The 18,061-nt window shown below is 36.5% G+C and overlaps 2 protein-coding genes across 2 annotated transcripts; one reads left to right on the top strand and one right to left on the bottom strand.

Moving 5' to 3' along the window:
* Positions 1-8: 8 nt before the first annotated feature.
* LOC117565051 (kelch-like protein 26) lies at positions 9-3,952 on the bottom strand. Its single transcript, XM_034243997.2, has 4 exons — positions 3,111-3,952; positions 2,195-3,047; positions 859-1,224; positions 9-798 (listed from the first exon to the last, which is right to left on the bottom strand). Exons 1-4 carry the CDS (start codon positions 3,297-3,299, stop codon positions 335-337), a joined length of 1,872 nt encoding a protein of 623 aa, XP_034099888.1. The 5' UTR covers positions 3,300-3,952; the 3' UTR covers positions 9-334.
* A 1,059-nt stretch (positions 3,953-5,011) lies between these two features.
* On the top strand, positions 5,012-7,461 carry LOC117570174 (uncharacterized). Its single transcript, XM_034251655.2, has 3 exons — positions 5,012-5,797; positions 6,798-6,971; positions 7,032-7,461. The coding sequence occupies exons 1-3, from the start codon at positions 5,122-5,124 to the stop codon at positions 7,406-7,408; spliced, it is 1,227 nt and encodes a 408-aa protein (XP_034107546.1). The 5' UTR covers positions 5,012-5,121; the 3' UTR covers positions 7,409-7,461.
* The last annotated feature ends 10,600 nt before the right edge of the window (positions 7,462-18,061 follow it).

Below are 18,061 nucleotides of genomic sequence, written 5' to 3'. Positions count from 1 at the left end.
AAATCTATCTGCACACCTTCTTTATTTATAAATATGTATATTTTTTTGCTAACAAAATCATTTATTTAAATCGTTATGGTTATGCTTTCTACACAATAATAGTTACACACATATTCGAACGTTCGTGCTGTGGTTGATCTGCTCTCTCTTTCTGTTTCTATACACACAAAGTTGTTGTGGCCTTGCTTGGCACATTTGTTCACTGTACACTGTAGTAATAGGTTAATCACAATCTAAGATTTTGACGGGGGGATAAGGATAGGGATAGGAGACAGGACACAGGATAGGGACAGGCAGTCGTAGTTGTAGTTGTAGTCGTAGTAAATTCGTCGTTTTACGATGAGTCAAAGCTGGGCACATAGATGGCAGCGCATGTCGATTCCCAGACATCGTTGGGCGTATCCCACGAGTCCTTGCGATGCCACCAATCGCCGGTGTCCAGATCATAGGCCATTGTCTCGGAGCTGGCGCGATCAATCGATTCGGTTGAATCAAGACCGCCCACAAAGAAGATGGTGCGACGCATCGAGGTGACGCCTGAATAGAATTTTGGTGCTGGGATTTTCGTTTCAACGCTCCACGTATTCGTCTTGATGTCGTATGCATAAATGTGCTCCACAAGCACACGCGATTCCCGTAGCGTCTCATGCCAGCCGCCGCAAGCATAGATGCGATTGTCGATTGCAACGAGTACATGGTCACAGCATGGCGTTGGCATCGGTGCCAACTCCAGCCAGCGTTCGCTCTTTGTATCAAAGCACCACATGCTCGACAATATGTTTGCCAAATGGATGCCACCTGAAGTAGTTTGTTGTAATTATTGATGTTCAATCTTTAGCACCTCCTCAATGGACTTACCAGATATGTAGAGCTTGTCGCCGACAACGACGCCCGCATGTTGACTGCGATTCTCTTGCAGGCTGGGCATATACGTCCATGTGTTGCTGACGATGTCGTAGCGCTCGACATTGGACATGCGACGCAGCGCCTCCTCCGAGTTGTCGTCGTGCTCCACAATTCCACCGACGGCATACAGATGCTGCTTGCCCACGGCATTCAGCGAGAAGCGACACCGATCCAGCTGAATGGGCGCTATGCTTACCCAGGAGTCGCGCAGCGGACAGTAACGAAAGCCAAAGGGATGGATATACTCCTTGAGACAGACATCGTAGGCACCGCCCACGATAAACAGCTCGTTGTTAAGAACGGCAGTGCCAAAGTTGCCTACACATAATACATAATTTTAATGAACAACACGCAAGAATTCTACAAACGAGTGTGCTCGATTGTGAGATACTCGCTACCCAAAACAATGCGGTACTATTTTTAAAAATATACCAAATTAATATGCTGAAATATACCGAAGGCTATTAGTATATTGATATACTATTATATTTAAATTATGAAATGAACCAAATTAAATTATACTGAAAACATACTAAAATATACCAAAGGTTATATTTGGTATATCGATATACTATTACATTTAGAATATTAAATATGCTAAATTAATATACTAAAAGACACAAAAATATAGTATATCGAGGAGTATAGTTGGTATATGAATAAAGTATTACATTTGAAATATAGAATGAAATGAAATGAAACATTTGGTGTATCGATATACTGTTATATTCAAAATATTAATATACTGGCTAAAATATATACCGAAGACTATATTTGGAATATCGACATATAATATTATTCCACCTAAAATATTTCATAGAGTTCAGAATATACCAGATTATCAACCAAAGACCCTAAGACTCGACTGCATCAGCCGTTCCTAAAATAGATTTTGGAACTTTTCAATTCTGTTCTGAGAAACTATCAAGTTATAGAAATTTTAAGAATGTTATTGGTGCTCATTTAGATAGCAAACTGTTAAGATTTTCAAACCTATACTTTGCTGTTCTTTGCATAAATAACAATTTAAGGCAAGGTAATGAAAAATATAAACCTAATTTATTGTAGATAGTCTTCATCATAGCCCCTATAAAATTGAGCCTGTCCAACTGATATTTTTTAATTTGCTGTCTCGGTTATTAAATCTGAAACTATTTCAGCAAATTCGGAAGCTCTAGCTTTTATAGTCCCAAAATCTAGCTGCATTTGCAGGCAGACGGACAGACAGACGGATTTTCAAAACTGAGGTAGCGAGTAAATCAAAAAATTAAATTGGTAGACAGCTTACATTGATCGATGTGTGGTATGGAAGTCAGTTCATACCACTTCATTTTGGTTGGCGAGAAGCACATAATCTCATTGGTTAGACCCTTCCACTCAAAGCCGCCAATCTTGAGCAGACTCAGTTCCATGCCGCGCATATTCGTCGGTCCCTGTTCCTGTCCCTGTGAATGACCCAGCTCCGTGCTGGACTCTTGCCCACTGTTCGCTGACTGACGACTAACGACGCGATTCTCCTGCAGCTTGGCCAGATATTCACCGACCAGAGCATAGTTGATGGGATGACTGGACAACGACTTGAGCTCATCGTAGCCAATATATTGCCATTTGATCAGACGCAACAGTTCATGGAGTGCGCTGTCATCCAGCTGCTGTTCGTGGCCATAGTTGCACAGCAGCTGCACCAGCTCCAGTTCACTGACATCGATGGGATAATTGCTCGAGAGTATGAAATGCAATTGCTCCATTTTAACATCCTTGAAATCACCGCTGTCCGCAAACTCCTTAAAGTGAGCGCAAATATAGCGATAGGCGCGTTCGGCTAGTGCCAATTGGCCATAGATTTCCGCCATGCTGGCAATGGCCAAGCAATTGTCCATGCTTATCTTTTGCTCCAAGAAAATGGTGCAACGTTCGATCACCTCTTTGACCTGAACGTGGGTGGCAGCGGCCAGCGTCTCCTCCACGTTGTCCACATTGAGGTCGAGCAGCGATGTATAGATATAGAGTATGATTCGTCCCATGGCGCGTGCTGTGACGCCATACAATGTGATCTCCTCCTTGCGTGACTCGATCATGGCACAGTCGGCGAACATGGCGCAAAAGTAATCGCTGCTGGCGGCCAGGACGACGCGATGAGCCTGGAAACCGGAGAGAGTATGTGTGAGAGAATGCGAGAAAGTAGAGTGTTGCCTGGGTCTCACCTTGAAGCGATGATCCTCCACAATGAGCGTCACGTCTGTCAGCTTGCCCTGCGATCGCAGTTTGTTGAGGCCAAACAAAAGGTTCTTCTCACCACCTCCTGTTGTTGTTGTTGCTCCCGCTGCTGCTGTGTTTGTTGTTGTTGTGCCTGTTGCTGCTGCTGGTGCAGCGACTGCTGCTGTCGCTGACATATCGTTGGCCCCTTATCTCCCACACAGACCTTACCCTTACTCAATGTGACGACGCTGGCGTTGACGTTGACGTTGACTACGACGACGACGACGTCGGCAGCATGCTCCAATTTGGGCAAGCCAAAATAAGCGATAACGAAACGACGCGAATTCGAGCGCATATGCATAAATACAACTACACACATGTGCACACACACACACACACACTCACTCCAGCATGTAGAGCAGAATTAATCAATGAGTTTGGACTTGTTGATATCGAAGGCAATTGTAGCTAGAGTTTTGATGTTTACAATATTACGACCAGCTGTTGCCTAATGTACACACACACACGCACACACACACACACTTAGGCAGGTGTGCGCTGTATACAAACATACATATTCTATTTCATACGCTCTATTTTCTTCCGCTTCGTTTTAGCTTTCTTGTTTTACTTCTTTCGATTTTTTTTTTTGTTTCTCGCGTGCAGCAAAATTTTGTATTTTTAATTCACAATTTTAATCAAATTTTATTTGAGCTACAAATTATTTAATATGTATGTTATCTGGGAATTTCGTTCAAGCAAAAAAAATAGAAAAAAATACGCTTGTTGCAATTTATATTGTGTGTGTTTGTGATACAATATCTTCCATGTCGAAAGAAAGAGTGTGTGCTTGTTTGTATGTATGTATGTATGTGTGTAAGTTTGTATACATATATATCTTTATATCTCAGTAGTAAACGTTGCCCAACACTGACATGCGGTGCGGCGAAATCTCAACAGCTGACTGCGATAAAATTCGCGTTTTTCAACACTGCCTTTTATTTTTGTTTATCACCAGCGCGTCGTGCTTGGTTTATCTCCTTGAACAATGCCCTTTTCACTTAAAAATAATACTTTGTACGTTTGTGCTTTTCATTGCCTGATATATCCAGAGTATATTTGCATTAATTGGTGGAGATATCAATGACGAACTTAGCTTTACAACGCGCAATATTATGTGCATTTAAATATTGCAAAATTAATCATACAGTGGTATATTTTGTATAAAATTTAGGCTTTTTATTAAGTCAATTATTTGCTTTACAACGTGCTTAAAATGTTAAATAATAGAGTTAACTTATTATTTTTTTAATACAATCACCTCTGTATAAATGTTAATATTTTTTATATAAATTGTATTTATAATATTATTACTATAAGATTGTTATATTTTCGAAATAAAGAAATTAATTATAATTTCAAATAAAGAATTTATTTTGTAATAAGTTTTATTATTAAAATTATTATAATTTTCGAAATAAAGATATATCATTCATATATCTTTTATTTTAATAATTTTTTGTATAATTTTTTTAATTTGTTGTATTAAGTTCAAATAAAAATTATTGTATTTGATTATCAACCAAAAAATAAATCAAATTAGAAAATGTTTTCATGAACTTAAAGCTTCTTCGGCCCTAAAGCTTTTTCGGTACATTTGAACCAAAAACGGGACATTTTGTCACACATTTGGTACATCAAATTTAATTCATTTATCCACCAGATGTCGCCACTGTTGCCTCTAAGCTTTTGCTCGTTTTGGAGTTATTCAGAGTTTCCACTTCTGAAAAAGCTGATTGTTAACGCACAACTGTGAATTTTGCTTTTGATATGAAGGCAATCACAATACTAAATAGTCATTGCAACATCTGCCAAATTTGTCTCGAGTTTACTTTACTACCTTCACCTTCAGTTTGACAGAGATTTTGGGGAAATCAATTGACTCGTTTTCACACAGCTCCCTCAAAACTATTAATTTCTAGGAGCAATTTAAGGGTTTGGACTGATTTTGATAAGATGTCGAAACAACGTTCGCCATCATGGGCATCCGTAGTGGCTCATGGCATTCACAAGGATGCCAAGGAGATAAAAGAAAACGCTCCAAAGATGTCAGTCAAGTCAATGACAATCAAACAAGCATTGGAGGGTTCCCCCACATTGGTGTCCACAACATCCACAACAAAGATGAATGCAACATTTTCAGATGTTGTTAAGCAATCTGTCGCCAAGGATGCCGAATCGCGTGCGAAGGAACAATTGTCAATGGCTGGCAAATTGACACAATCGGGCTCCTTTCGCACCATTTGGCCGCAGCCGCCGCCACATCACAAGACCAATGCTCAAGGGCTTTCGTATCGACCACGTCGTCATGTCTATGGCTTCACACATCTGAATAATCCGCGGATTCCGACCAGCGAAAGTAAAAACATTTCGGTGGACCTTTCGCCTAAAGAATCCGTGTCAGCCAGGCCATCAACCTATGAAGCTCAGTTGTCCCCCAAGAAGCCAACCTGGTGGCGAGTTGCCGCCGAGTCGCCAGAACGTCGATGCGTTTGTTCTAGGACTCGATGTCAAATCACGTCTTCACCACGTGCCTTTGACCTGATGCAGTGGCAGCCCATTGCCAAGTCGCAGCAGATGTGGCTGCCACTTGACTCGAGTCAACGCCATTGCGATCCTAGTAATCCAATGCGTGAGTATCCTTATCCTTGTATTTTCATACAGTCTATCTATAAGAGCTAAGTAGAGACACAACATTTTTTAAAAATAACGTAGGTACTTCAATGATGAATGAGAATGGATACCATTATCTGGCATTTATAATGTTAATATACTAAAACAATATATATGCTCTCTAAATATATATTACGTTTTCGGTATATTAGTTTGAAGATCCCCTTCCACAACATAATTTTAACGCTAGAGTCAGACAATCATAACTACAGTCCTTATGATTCCATGCAATTTAGTTGTCATCACATAAAACTTGTAAGAGATTGTGAAAAAAATGCTTGACTAAATACTATGGGTCTCACTGGCTTTGGCTGACAATCTAGTATATTTTAAACTCTACGGTAAACTTTAAATTAAGTACAACATCAATATACCAAATATTCCCTTTCGTAGATTTGGTATATTGTAAGAATAATACCGCATTGTTTTCCTTTTATTCTTTTCGATCACATTCACTTTTTCTGTTGAACTTGTTATGTTTATTGTGTCTCTCATGACCGTTTTATAATTTATTTTTGTATAACCTAGGCCAAAATTGTGGAGGTTATTAAAGAAATAGTTTTATACAGCAAAAAAAAAGCAGCTGCAGTCAGATTTTAGATGCTGTGGTTGTATATTTTATACTTTGTGGTATAATTTAAATGTAATAGTATATCGATATATCAAATATAGACTTCGGTATATTTCAGTATATTATTTTGGTATATTTTAACAATTGTGTCGCATTATTTAGTTTTTTATCGAAAATGAATGGCGACTTTCTGACGGTCGATACATTAAATATAAACTTCGGTACATTTCGGTATATTTTAGTATTTTTTTTAGTATAATTTAATAATAATATCACATTTCCGTTGCTTTTATTGAAAATGGGTAGCCTGTATTTCGAAAGTCGAGCACACCCGACTGTAGCTTTCTTATTTACTTTCATGTTACTAATTGAAACTTGTCAAATTCAGCACGACCGCCACCGGGATTCGAGCATGTTGTGCCCGGCAGACAGGCACTCTCGAGTCGTGCCCGTGAAGTGCTGGGCGAGGAGAATATTGAATTGGGGCCGAAGTGTGATTATGCCATACCGAAATCGATGCCAAAGCCAGAGCGTGAACTTCGCGAGCAACAACACTTTATAGGTGAGAAATAAATTGTGTTTATCGGTTTAAGTTTTTTAATTCGCCACTTTCAATTTCCAGCTAAACATGACACACATTTGACCTGTCGCCAGGCGCAGTTGAAGGTGATCAATGGGGCGACTGAAGATGGCTACTACGTCCATCCAGTGGCCAAGCTGTTGCCCACGTTTTCGAAGCAGGCATTGCATCCAAAGTATAAGCCAAAAATCTCATATGCTGAACTCTTGCGTCGCAATCGTGAAAAGGAGAAACTGGAGTTGAGGTCCAAGGATAAGAATGTGACAAACTCTGAAGAATCTGACAACCTAAAGCCGATGACCGAAACATCGCCGAAATCAAAAGAGGATCCCACAGACCCAAAATCCTATAATAATTTGCCAAATTGTGAGATAGCAGACCCACAAGAATCCATAGAACGAAGTGAAGACGCTAATTAATATTTGAAGAGGATAAAACTGAACAGCAATTGGTACTTTAAGTGCACAATAATACAATATTTTTTAATCATTTATAAGGAGATTGAATATTTAATGAGCAATATTTGAAATAAAAAAAATATTTGCAAGAAAAATATTTCAACTAGATATTTAATCTGTAGATATTAGTTTTAAATGTAACATATACCAGATATAGACTTCAATAAACTATATTTAAGTATTTTGGTATATTTTAACAGTAATGCCGTATTCTTTAGAATAAAGCTATAAATTAATCTTTGAAATTTACTTTTTTCCGGCAATCAGAATTTAAGTCATAAGACAAGTTGCTCAATATTGAATTTGGAATCATCGATTTTTTTTTCGGCTTAAGAATATTGTATGGAATATTCAGTTTTTTATTCCTTAATCTTTTTATTAATGCACTGTTTAAGCAAACTTGACAACAAATTGAAAATATTTGTAGACTTGAAGTCTTTTAGATTCGTCTCAGATATTTACGAGTTATTCCTTTTGCTTTGGGCATTCTTAATAATTTTGGCTTAGATTCTCATTAGTCATCACTTCAATCAAGATTCAGTTTAGCTCTCAGAGCAAATAATACGAGAGGACTTTAGCATAAAGTCAACATTTGGGACAGGTTAAAATGTATTCGTTTTCTTTTGACAACTGAAGTTCAGCATTAATTTCAATGTGCAATTAAAATAAAAGCTTGCCGGATGCGACACGAACACGTTTACAAATAAAAGATACAGATGCAGATACAGATACATCTGCAGATACGTAGACAAAGAGAGAGAGAGAGAGAGAGAGAGAGAGAGAGAGAGAGAGAGAGAGGGAGAGAGAGTATCCTTATGGGTTAAGCATGTGTGTGTGTGTGCGTGTGTAATATTTTTAAAGTTGCCCCAAGTTCGTTTTTATTTAATTACACACACTCACACACACACACACACATGCATGGGCAGGAAGAGAGACAAAGACACAAAGGACATTTGAGGCATAAATGAAAATGAAATAAATTAAAATAAGTGTCGAAGCAAAGGCAGCAAAAAGGACCAAAGGACAACGACAAGTTGGCCAGCCCGAATAGGAACAACAACAACAACAACAGGAGCTGAAAGAAGAACGCCAAAGGCATATGCAGAGTTCACATGATACGCATAAGATTACTTCACACACACAGACAACACACGCACACACACCTACACACTCCACATAAGTTGCTTGGATTGGCGCTCTAATGTGCATGCATTTGTAAAGTTCGAGTATCCTTTATTATATACTGCGCCCATTACGAATGCCCAACAAACAGGGTATTATCAATTTATGCTAATGTTTGCGACCTGCCTATAATGTGAAGTACATCTTGAGATAAGCTGTGAATCACTTCAAGGTATTCCATTGAAGATTATTCAGTAAATTGTCAATTTTTCGAATTTTCTATTAATACTTTTTTGTAGCACATTTATTCTATTAAAGTTTAAAACTTAATAGTATTAATAATGCAAAACTTTTATTGGCAAGTAGCATTTAATGTTTTCTTTTAACTAAAATGAATAAAAAATATGTTTTTTCAGTATTTTGACAGTATATTAGTATAGTATTTTATATTCATGCATTATTTTATGGTATATTATTTATATTTATACAGTGTTTTCAGTATTTCGACAGTATTTTATAGTATATTTTAGTATTTTAACTGCATTTATACATATACAAAAATTGCAGTATTTTTTTTTACTATGATGTAAATTATGAATTTTTTTTAATATATTAGCATTTTGATAATCAATTTCTTGTTAAAGTTTTGTGTTTAAGAAATTAATTTTTGTGATAATTTTTGTTTTTAAGTGAAGTGAAAACTGTAAATTTTAAATATTTATTTGTTATTTATATTATTGATAAACAGATGCCAATATTGATTTATGAAGTTACATTTCAATTAGGTAAATTTTTTTTTATTTATTTGTGAAAATATATATTTTGTATTTTCATTTTTTTTTAGTTACCTTAAAGGAAATTATCAATTGGAGATAAAAAAAACAAATTTTGTAATATTTTTGGTGCTAATTTACTTAATGAAAGATTACACTAATGTATAAAATTAACATTTTTCTCAAATTCATTTATGTATAAAAATATATGTATAAAAATAAGATTTCTATGCCATCAACTAATTTATTCAACATTATTTAAATTTAAAACTAGTGAAACATAAAATAATTTTTGCAGGGACAGTTGAAGTCGATCACGCTTGACTCGAAGCATTCTTATTTGTTTTTTATAAATGTATTTTTTGTCTGGATCTTTATTTTTTTTTGTTGTTCTGTTTTTGCCAAGGCAACTCGAAGAAGGAAGCAACAGGGAAACAAAATTGCTGAGTGCGGGCTAAGTGGAATGGGATTTTCAGAGGAGGGATCGGAGGGTTGAGTGGGCATTACGGGGCACTACTGGACTCGGTCTGGAAGTGCCCCTGGCTCCACATACACACACACACACTTAGAGAGAGAGATAGAGAGAGAGAGCGAGGAGGAAACACACGAGACCACCGGAAAGGGGTTTGGGTCGAGCAAAGACAAATTCATGTTGCATTTGTAGCTTAAGGATATTATTGTAGCATCCTTTGTGCCGAACGCTTTTTGTTTTTACTTTTTGCATACTTTATATAGTTTTTTTTTTTTTTTTGTTTTTTGTGTTTTGTACTTTTTGTATCCATTTTAGAGTCTTTGGCAGCAGAATAAAAATAAAGAACAAACGAGCGCAACTAAACATAAGTGAAAACTAAACAAGTTAAGCATTCCCACCAAACAAAACAAGACGACAATCTGATACTCTGCAATCGTAGAGAATATATTATAAGGTGCCAATTATCAATTCGACGTCATTTATTCTAATAATGTTCAATAACTTTTTTTCAACTTCAAAGTATATAAATACTTTTAAATACTATTACAGTATTTTTTTAATACCATACAATACTTAGTTTATTTTGTATATACATACATATAAAGTATAAACTCGAATTTGATAAAAAGCAGATCTGCACTTAAATAATGCAATTCGAAAATCATGTGTCATTGAAATGGTTAAAGAACAGATCCGTTAATTTATTATTATTATTATTATTATTATTTTTTGAAGATGCACATTGAAGTTGAGAGTTGTATTATTTTTATATAAATCGAATTCATTAAAATTTAATTAACTAATGGAAAAATACCATTTTTTTTTAATTTCAAAATAAAAAAAAAGAAATATGTGAAATAGTTAAAAATGTTAGCTATCGAAGCTTGATATGAAATCTTAAATTATGTAAGTTATGTTGGATAACGAAAGCTTTTTTGGAGAATGAAAACTTAAAGATAATTATATAGGTTTTATTAAATTTAATGATTTGTGGATTGAATTGTAAGCTTCAGTTATAATAAATAGATAGATAGATACTATAAAATCTCAGCTACGTTGTATTTGTTAGGGCAACAGAAGAGTGAAAGGACTCAGCACACACACACACACACACACACACACACACACACACACACAGGGGAGTATGCATAATGCATGTGGGCATGTAAATGCGAAATAAAATTGCGTTGCCCAACTGTGGCCATTTCGACCCGTATCCAACAGAATTCTACGCGCTCCAATGCGATTCTCTCTCTCTCTCTCTCTCTTTCTATGTCTATCTCCCTCTCTCTCTTTATCTGTATGTCTGTCTTTGTGCTGGCCATTTGCATCAGTCACTGTGGATGGCTGCTTTGAGGAATATGCGAGTCTTAGATTTATTTGTAGTTAGGCAAAAAAAGAAAAAAAAAAAGGCAGCCAGCAGAAAGAACTTGATTTTAATTTTAATGTGGGCGCTTGTAATGCAAAGTAGTCGCATCCCTAAAAAGGATACGCGCCCCAAACAAAAACTTTTTGTTGCCTCAATTTCAACTCGCAAATTCTCCAACTCTTCAACTTCAAGTCCCAAGTTCAGCTGCACATTGAACATTTGACCAGCTTCAGCTTCAGCCTTGCCTTCTGACGCAGGTGCTGATGTTCGATTGGTGGCAGGACATTGTCCTGTCTGTGTGTGTGTGTGTGTGTGTGTGTGTGGAGTCGCTGCTCGTTAATGGGCTTGCCGCACTTTACAAATTGGCTCAATTGCAAGTTTATGCGATGTTCTCGCAACACATAGCACAAAAAAGTAGAAAAACCCCTGTTGCCGCATGAACAGCTATTGTTGCTAAAACTAATACCGCCATATGTGACCAGGGTGACGCCGGCCTCGTTATCCTTTACTGATTGTGTCGGCATGGCGGCGTTTCATTTTATTTATTTATTTTCGTACGTTCGCTTTTTTTTCTATTCCTTTTTTTTTCTTTTTTTTTGTTGTCGCTATTGTTATGGGTATCATGGACAAAAATTTTATTACACCTCAATAACAACACCAGGACACGACAATAAGTGAGTCCTTTTCGACATGACGCCATCTCGCTCGCACCCCCCTCTCTCTTTTTCTTTCTCTCTCACGCGCGCGCGTCTGCTAAGTATGTGTGACAAGTGATGCGTGTTTTGTTGCGGGCAGCGTCCGTTGGCGTTGCTGTTGCTGGCTCCTTAAGTGCTGCTCATCCTCGCATGTGATGTCCTTTTTTTTATGAACAAAACACAAGCAGGACTATCATGGCACGTAGGCTGAACACACACACACACACACACAGTCTCCATCTCTTTCTGTCTGTCTCTTTGGGTCATTTTTTTCATGCTTAATTGAATGGGTCAGTCATGGGCAGGACATAGCAATGGCAATCCTGTCTCCTTGGTTGCCATCGGCATCGGCAAATGTTCAATTCAATTTTTGTCCCCCACCCCCCTCTCACCCCTCTTCCGCCACACCATCACACTTTCGTCCTTAGCATCGTAAGAGTTTAGTTCGGTGCGGTTATTGAATATCGAGCACGTTTTTTCCTTCCTTCCTTCCATTTTTTTTTTTGTTGGTCATTATTTACGTTATCGTTATCTGGACACCGTGTTCACTCACTTACTCACTCACTTAGTCACTTATTATTATCCTTAGCCTTACGGTTATTGTCACCATTCGACGTGGTGTTCGCATTTCGCATTTCGCATGTGGCCATTAAAAGAAATATGGCTTTTAACTATGCGTCGCACGCAGTTTCCACTTTTGCAACTTAAGCGTCGCTTCTTCATGTCTGTTTTTTATTATTTCCAGCACCGGCAGTCATTGAAATATAGATCAATCATTTTACAATCGATTCATTCTGGATCAATAGAGAAGTAGACATAGAACATGGCAAATGAATAGGTTAAAATATATATTCATTTAAATCTACAAAGTTCAGCTGCATCCAAGTTAAGAAAGAGTTCTTAGACGTGTTATATATATGCACTCAAAGAGAAAATGGTCTAAAATCAAGTATAAAATCTTGAATCATGAATGTTTGATATCAAAATTGAACCAAGAAGGTTTATTTTTAAATTATGATCGAAATTCTACAAAGAGAAGAAGATAATATCTTAAATCAAGATCAAACAATCTTAAATTTACATTATTTAATATAAATAAAAAACATACAGTGAGAAAAAAACATAAGTTTTAAAAAAGGTAAGGGTCATTCTTACCACTATAACATATTTAAAGCTTAGATTGATTTTTGAAAATTTTTTTTTTTACGATAAAATAATTCATAAATTTTATTGGTTTTCGTTTAAAACAGACAAATAATTTCAAAATCATTCTTAGCTTTAATTAAAGTTTTAATCAAAAGCTATAAGAATCATCTTCACTCAAAATGAAAACATTTTTTTGTATATGTTTTTTTTTGCTTTAGTCTCAAAAGCGACATTGAACTTTAAAATTCTTTTGTTTTAAATTTTAGACTCTTTCCCTCTAATCTACTCTAGATAATAATAATAATAAGATTTGTAATGTTTTCAGAAAATTTTATTTTAATAGAAAAAATACAATTTTTTTAATCATGTTTTAACAAGTTTATAAGTTTTAATTTCTTTAAGAAAAATTTGAGGATTAATATTCTTTATGTATTCCAAATGAATGGATAACGTATGTCTTAGCTTCTTTTTAGTTATGTATGCTCTCTTTGAATGCTTAAAGCTAGATTAGAACACTGTTACATAAATACATATATTTAATAATTTCCAAAAATATAATAGAGGGGGAAATATATATGATATCTCTAATTCTTTCTATTCCGATTTATTTACATGAAATGTATGAGTTCTGTGGTTCAAATGAGTTAAGATCTATCCATGTTAACTATTGCCTTAGAATAGAGTTTTTTAAGTTTTCTATCAGCATTGGAAAAAAAAAGAAAACTTTATTTTCATCGAAACAATTGAAAAAGTTTGCAGTCATCTTAATGTTCGCAGAACTTCAATAATCAAATCTCTTCCACAGACAATAATTTGTTTATATATATTTCAAAACCCATTTCGGATTATTCTCGAGTTTAGCGAAATCAAAACAAATGTTAAAACATTTAAGATTTTAAAAATTTCGAACATTTCTCAAATGACAAGTTCCCTTGGGTCATGTTTTCGCCGAGTATGTGGATAAGGATGTTTGTTTTTTATGCGTCTTTGTCATGACTGTTTTTTATTTTTTTTTTTTTATAACTTAAGCAACCCTCACGTGCCAAAGTCATATAAGCCTTATAAGAAGCCAGAAGAGCCTTAAACACCAGCGATTACACACATGGGAGCTCTAAACCGCGTTTTATGATTTGTTTGCATTGATCAAAGGCAATCGAGGGAACAACAACCCCCAAAAGTAGTTTTGATTCTTAAGCTAACGATTCTCATCGGACTTGTGTTACGCTAATTTAATGCATTAAACAGTTTGTATTTTTTTTTTTTCGTTTTTTTATTGTGCATCTAATATGAACAAATTGAGCAATCGAACATTGTCACGTTATGCTGCAACAACTTTATTATTCAATAAATGAATTTATTGTTGAACTTTATTAGTAAGATTAAAAAGAAATGTTCCAGGCTGAAATATTATTTATAAATATACAACATGTATAGCAAATAGTGATAAGTAAAGAGAAAGTCAAAATCTGCAAGCATCTTTTGCTCTGTAAAACAAAATACTGCAAACAATAGAATATTAAAGAGTGTGCTTAAGTACTCTTTAAGCTTAAGAGAACATGAATCGAACATGCAAGACGCAATTTGAGCGCATGCTTAAATTCCTCAAAGAGTCAGTGGCAAAGAGAAAGCTAATAAAATTGCCCAGTTTGATCCCATTGCAACACTAATTCTATATTGAATGGGGAATTTAAATATGTATGTATGTATGTACTTATGAATAAAACTTTATTTGTAATTACTCACCCCACTTGCACAACAACATGGAAATAGCCAAATCTGTGTCTTCTTTGCTGACGAATTTGCTTTCAAACTAAGACTTGCATACTTATAATCACCAAAAATAAATGACAAAAAAAAACACACACACACACACAAATTTATAATATTCACTAATAAAAAAAGAAAGTAAAATAAACACTGCTTTTATATGTATCTACTTATTTTCACGTTTTTAATCATAGCGAAAAAAATCAATGAACAGAACACTCACACATATGTTTAAAACATTGACTTTTATATTTGTTAATCACATTTATAATCACACAAAAAAACAATGAAAAAGAGCATACGCACAAATATATAAGACTCTGACTCATATTTGCATCTCACTTTTATGCATCGCATGTGAAGCAAAGTAGGAATTAGAATGCGCGGCGCACTAACACCGACACAATGATGAACTTGCGGCAGCTGCCGTGTGTGAGAGCGAGACGAAAAGAGACGCCACATCACTTTTTGCATTTTCACAGAAAAAAAAATTAATAAAATTGCACTTTAACATTAGAACACTTGTAATGTGGCGGTTTCATAAGACAACATTTATTTCACTTCACAAACCGAAATACTACTATAAGAGATAATATTTATAATTGTTTGTTATTGCAGATCGATCTTTAAGTAATTAACAAAGCTATCGACGCGAATTTAAATGCAAATGCTTCGCCGGCCACATGCACTCCGCGCTCGCCCGCTGCAAACTGATATTTGTGGGACAATAATTCCCTTCTCATGCCTCAAGTACAAGGAGTGCTTTTAAAAGAATACAATTTTGGGCAATTTAGAATGTCCCTTAAAGGTGGGGACCATTTGCTTGTGTGTGTGCAAGCGAGTGCGTACTAGTTGATTGTTGTCCGCAAATGTTCTGTGATCGTGTCTATCACACGATGCAGGGCAATGTGCTTTCACGGGCATACATATTTATGCACATATGGAAGTGTTAAATGCCCCATTTTGACGGGAACTTTTTGCCGAGCTTCAGTTATACTCGAAAATCAAGGCAATGTTTATGGGAGAGTGTAAGCGAGTAAGCGCGTGTCGCTTGTTAAAGTAAACATTCGCTGATCTTGTCTAACACACAAACTGATAATCACATACATACAGTAGTTGTTTGTCATTCAGTTTTGATGTTTTTGCCGTTTTGTTTTAAATGTGTTCTGATGACTTCTAAGAGCAAAGCTGCTAGAAATAAAGAGAGCAAAATGGATAAATGCAGCGTAGCTTTACTCTTTACTCTTACATTTTACTTTCATTATGTCTAATGACGTAACGTAATAAATAATAACGTGGACAATATAAAATGTGTCATACTAAGTTAAATATATAAATATTTGTTACTATAATTTTTATTTATTTTTTATAGATGCGGTGGTAGCTTTACTTTTGCATTTGATGACATCAATTAAAAGTTTGCACGCACTTTAGTGAAAATGAAATTCTTATCTTCATACGGCATCCTCATGGAGGGTAATAATCTATTTCAATCAGCTAACTAAAAGTGTCGGAAACCTTTTTCGCGTCATATATCGCTTTTAAGCATGCTGAAAACACTTCAAGTTAATTGAACTGAACTCGGGCAACTCTTTTGGGGACGGATTCACAGTTTACAGTTTTGGGATAATTCCGCGTTTCCTCCCCCCGCCTCTCACCAACAAGCTCCCAAGCTCATCTCATCTCATCTTCCACCTCGTCACGTACGCAACACAACACGTGCTTTCTCGAGTGTTGAGTTGCACTTGAAACGCGCTGCTGACAAGGGTATTTGACACAAATTTGCGTAGTTTTTCAGTTTTGACACATGTCACTCAAAACACTCTTTACACACACACACACACACATGCACGCAAACTTTGTTGGTTGTGTAGGTGTTGTTGCTAAAGTCTCTCTGACAAATGACTTGGCGCTGGCGTTTATTATTATCCCAACGGGCTTAAGGCCTCACCTCCTCACGCACACACCTACACACTGACACACAGACACACCTACACACACACACACATGTCAGCTAATAAATAATAAACGCTTCTCATACAAACCTGTGCAAACTGTGCCTCCAGCTTCAGCTTCAGCTTGAGCTTCAGCTTCATCCTCCTGCTCCTTATTCAGCCGCATGGCACTCGCCACGTAGGTAACCCTTTTGTGTGTGTCGTCATTTTCGCCGCTGGCTGCGCAACTGTGCGCAACTCAGTTGAAGCCGAGTCCTGGGACTGAGTTTGAGTCTGAGTCTGAGTCTGAGGTTGAGGTTGACAAATGTGTCAGAATGCAAATCCGCAACAATTAAAAGAAAAATCAACACACAAAAGCTGCCAGAGAGCCGTCAACAGCCGACAGCTTTTGTCGCTTGTCATCGCTTTGCTGACCATTAAAGTGTATGCCGCCACCCCCCAACGACAACATTCTCAACCTCATTCTCAACCTCTCTCTCTCTCTTTCTCTTTCTCATTCCCATTCTCATCTTTATGCTGAAGCGGTGTTTTTTTTCTTTTGCGTCGTTTACTTTTTAACGGCCTCTTAAATTATTTGCACAAAATCTTTCATCGCAAGGATTTCGCTTTTGTTTCAACAACAGCAACAACAACAACAACGAATTTTTCTTTTTCTTCGTTTCGTTCGACTTTTTGTTGTTTCTGGCTGCAATTTTAGTTGTTTCACTGCACATAATTGTCGCCCATTATCGGGGTGTCGCTTCGCGGTCGTCAATCTGCCCTTCTTGACCCAACTCCAACCCTCTCCTACCTCCCTCTCCTCCCTCCATCACTTCCCCTTCTCCTCACACTCTTGAGCGTCTCTCCTTTTGCTTGTCTTGCACTCGCATTTGGGTTATGTTTTTTAATTGGCCCGCTTCAAGGCGCTAATAACAAACTTGGACCCAGCTACAAACTCGTCCACTTACCGATCGCTTTGTGGGTGACTAATGATAAACACACATACAATTTGACGACCCTCAACTTATTCTTCGTGCTCTTCAGAGAAGCTTATTATACCCGCTAACCAGAAGGGTAGAAGGGTATTATAACTTGGTGACGGCAGCAAATGTATGTAACAGGTAGAGAAATACATCTACGACCCGATAAGCTACTCCGTCTGTCTGTCCGTCTGTCCGTATGAACACCTAGATTTCAGAGACTATAAGAGATAGAAGTATAATTTTTTCGACAGCATTTTTTATCTTTGCTCGCAGATCAAGTTTGTTTCAAATTTTTGCCCACTTCCACATCCGCAAATCGACAAAAATCGCATAATAAGCGTAATTTTAAAGCT

This window comes from Drosophila albomicans, chromosome X (genome assembly GCF_009650485.2).
Source record: "Drosophila albomicans strain 15112-1751.03 chromosome X, ASM965048v2, whole genome shotgun sequence".
In the NCBI taxonomy this organism is placed as follows: Eukaryota; Metazoa; Arthropoda; class Insecta; order Diptera; family Drosophilidae; genus Drosophila; species Drosophila albomicans.
The sequence above is the reverse complement of the archived record's forward strand: the minus strand, read 5'-3'. Positions and strand labels throughout refer to the sequence as shown.

Excerpts from the sequence above, each read along its gene's own strand:
- LOC117565051 (XM_034243997.2), bottom strand. The coding sequence starts at position 3,299 with ATGTCAGCGACAGCAGCAGTCGCTGCACCAGCAGCAGCAACAGGCACA. Across the intron at positions 3,048-3,110 it reads TGGAGGATCATCGCTTCAAG|GCTCATCGCGTCGTCCTGGC; the intron begins GTGAGACCCAGG and ends TCCGGTTTCCAG. Across the intron at positions 799-858 it reads CGACAAGCTCTACATATCTG|GTGGCATCCATTTGGCAAAC; the intron begins GTAAGTCCATTG and ends AAACTACTTCAG.
- LOC117570174 (XM_034251655.2), top strand. The coding sequence starts at position 5,122 with ATGTCGAAACAACGTTCGCCATCATGGGCATCCGTAGTGGCTCATGGC. Across the intron at positions 5,798-6,797 it reads CGATCCTAGTAATCCAATGC|CACGACCGCCACCGGGATTC; the intron begins GTGAGTATCCTT and ends TGTCAAATTCAG. Across the intron at positions 6,972-7,031 it reads CGAGCAACAACACTTTATAG|CTAAACATGACACACATTTG; the intron begins GTGAGAAATAAA and ends TTCAATTTCCAG.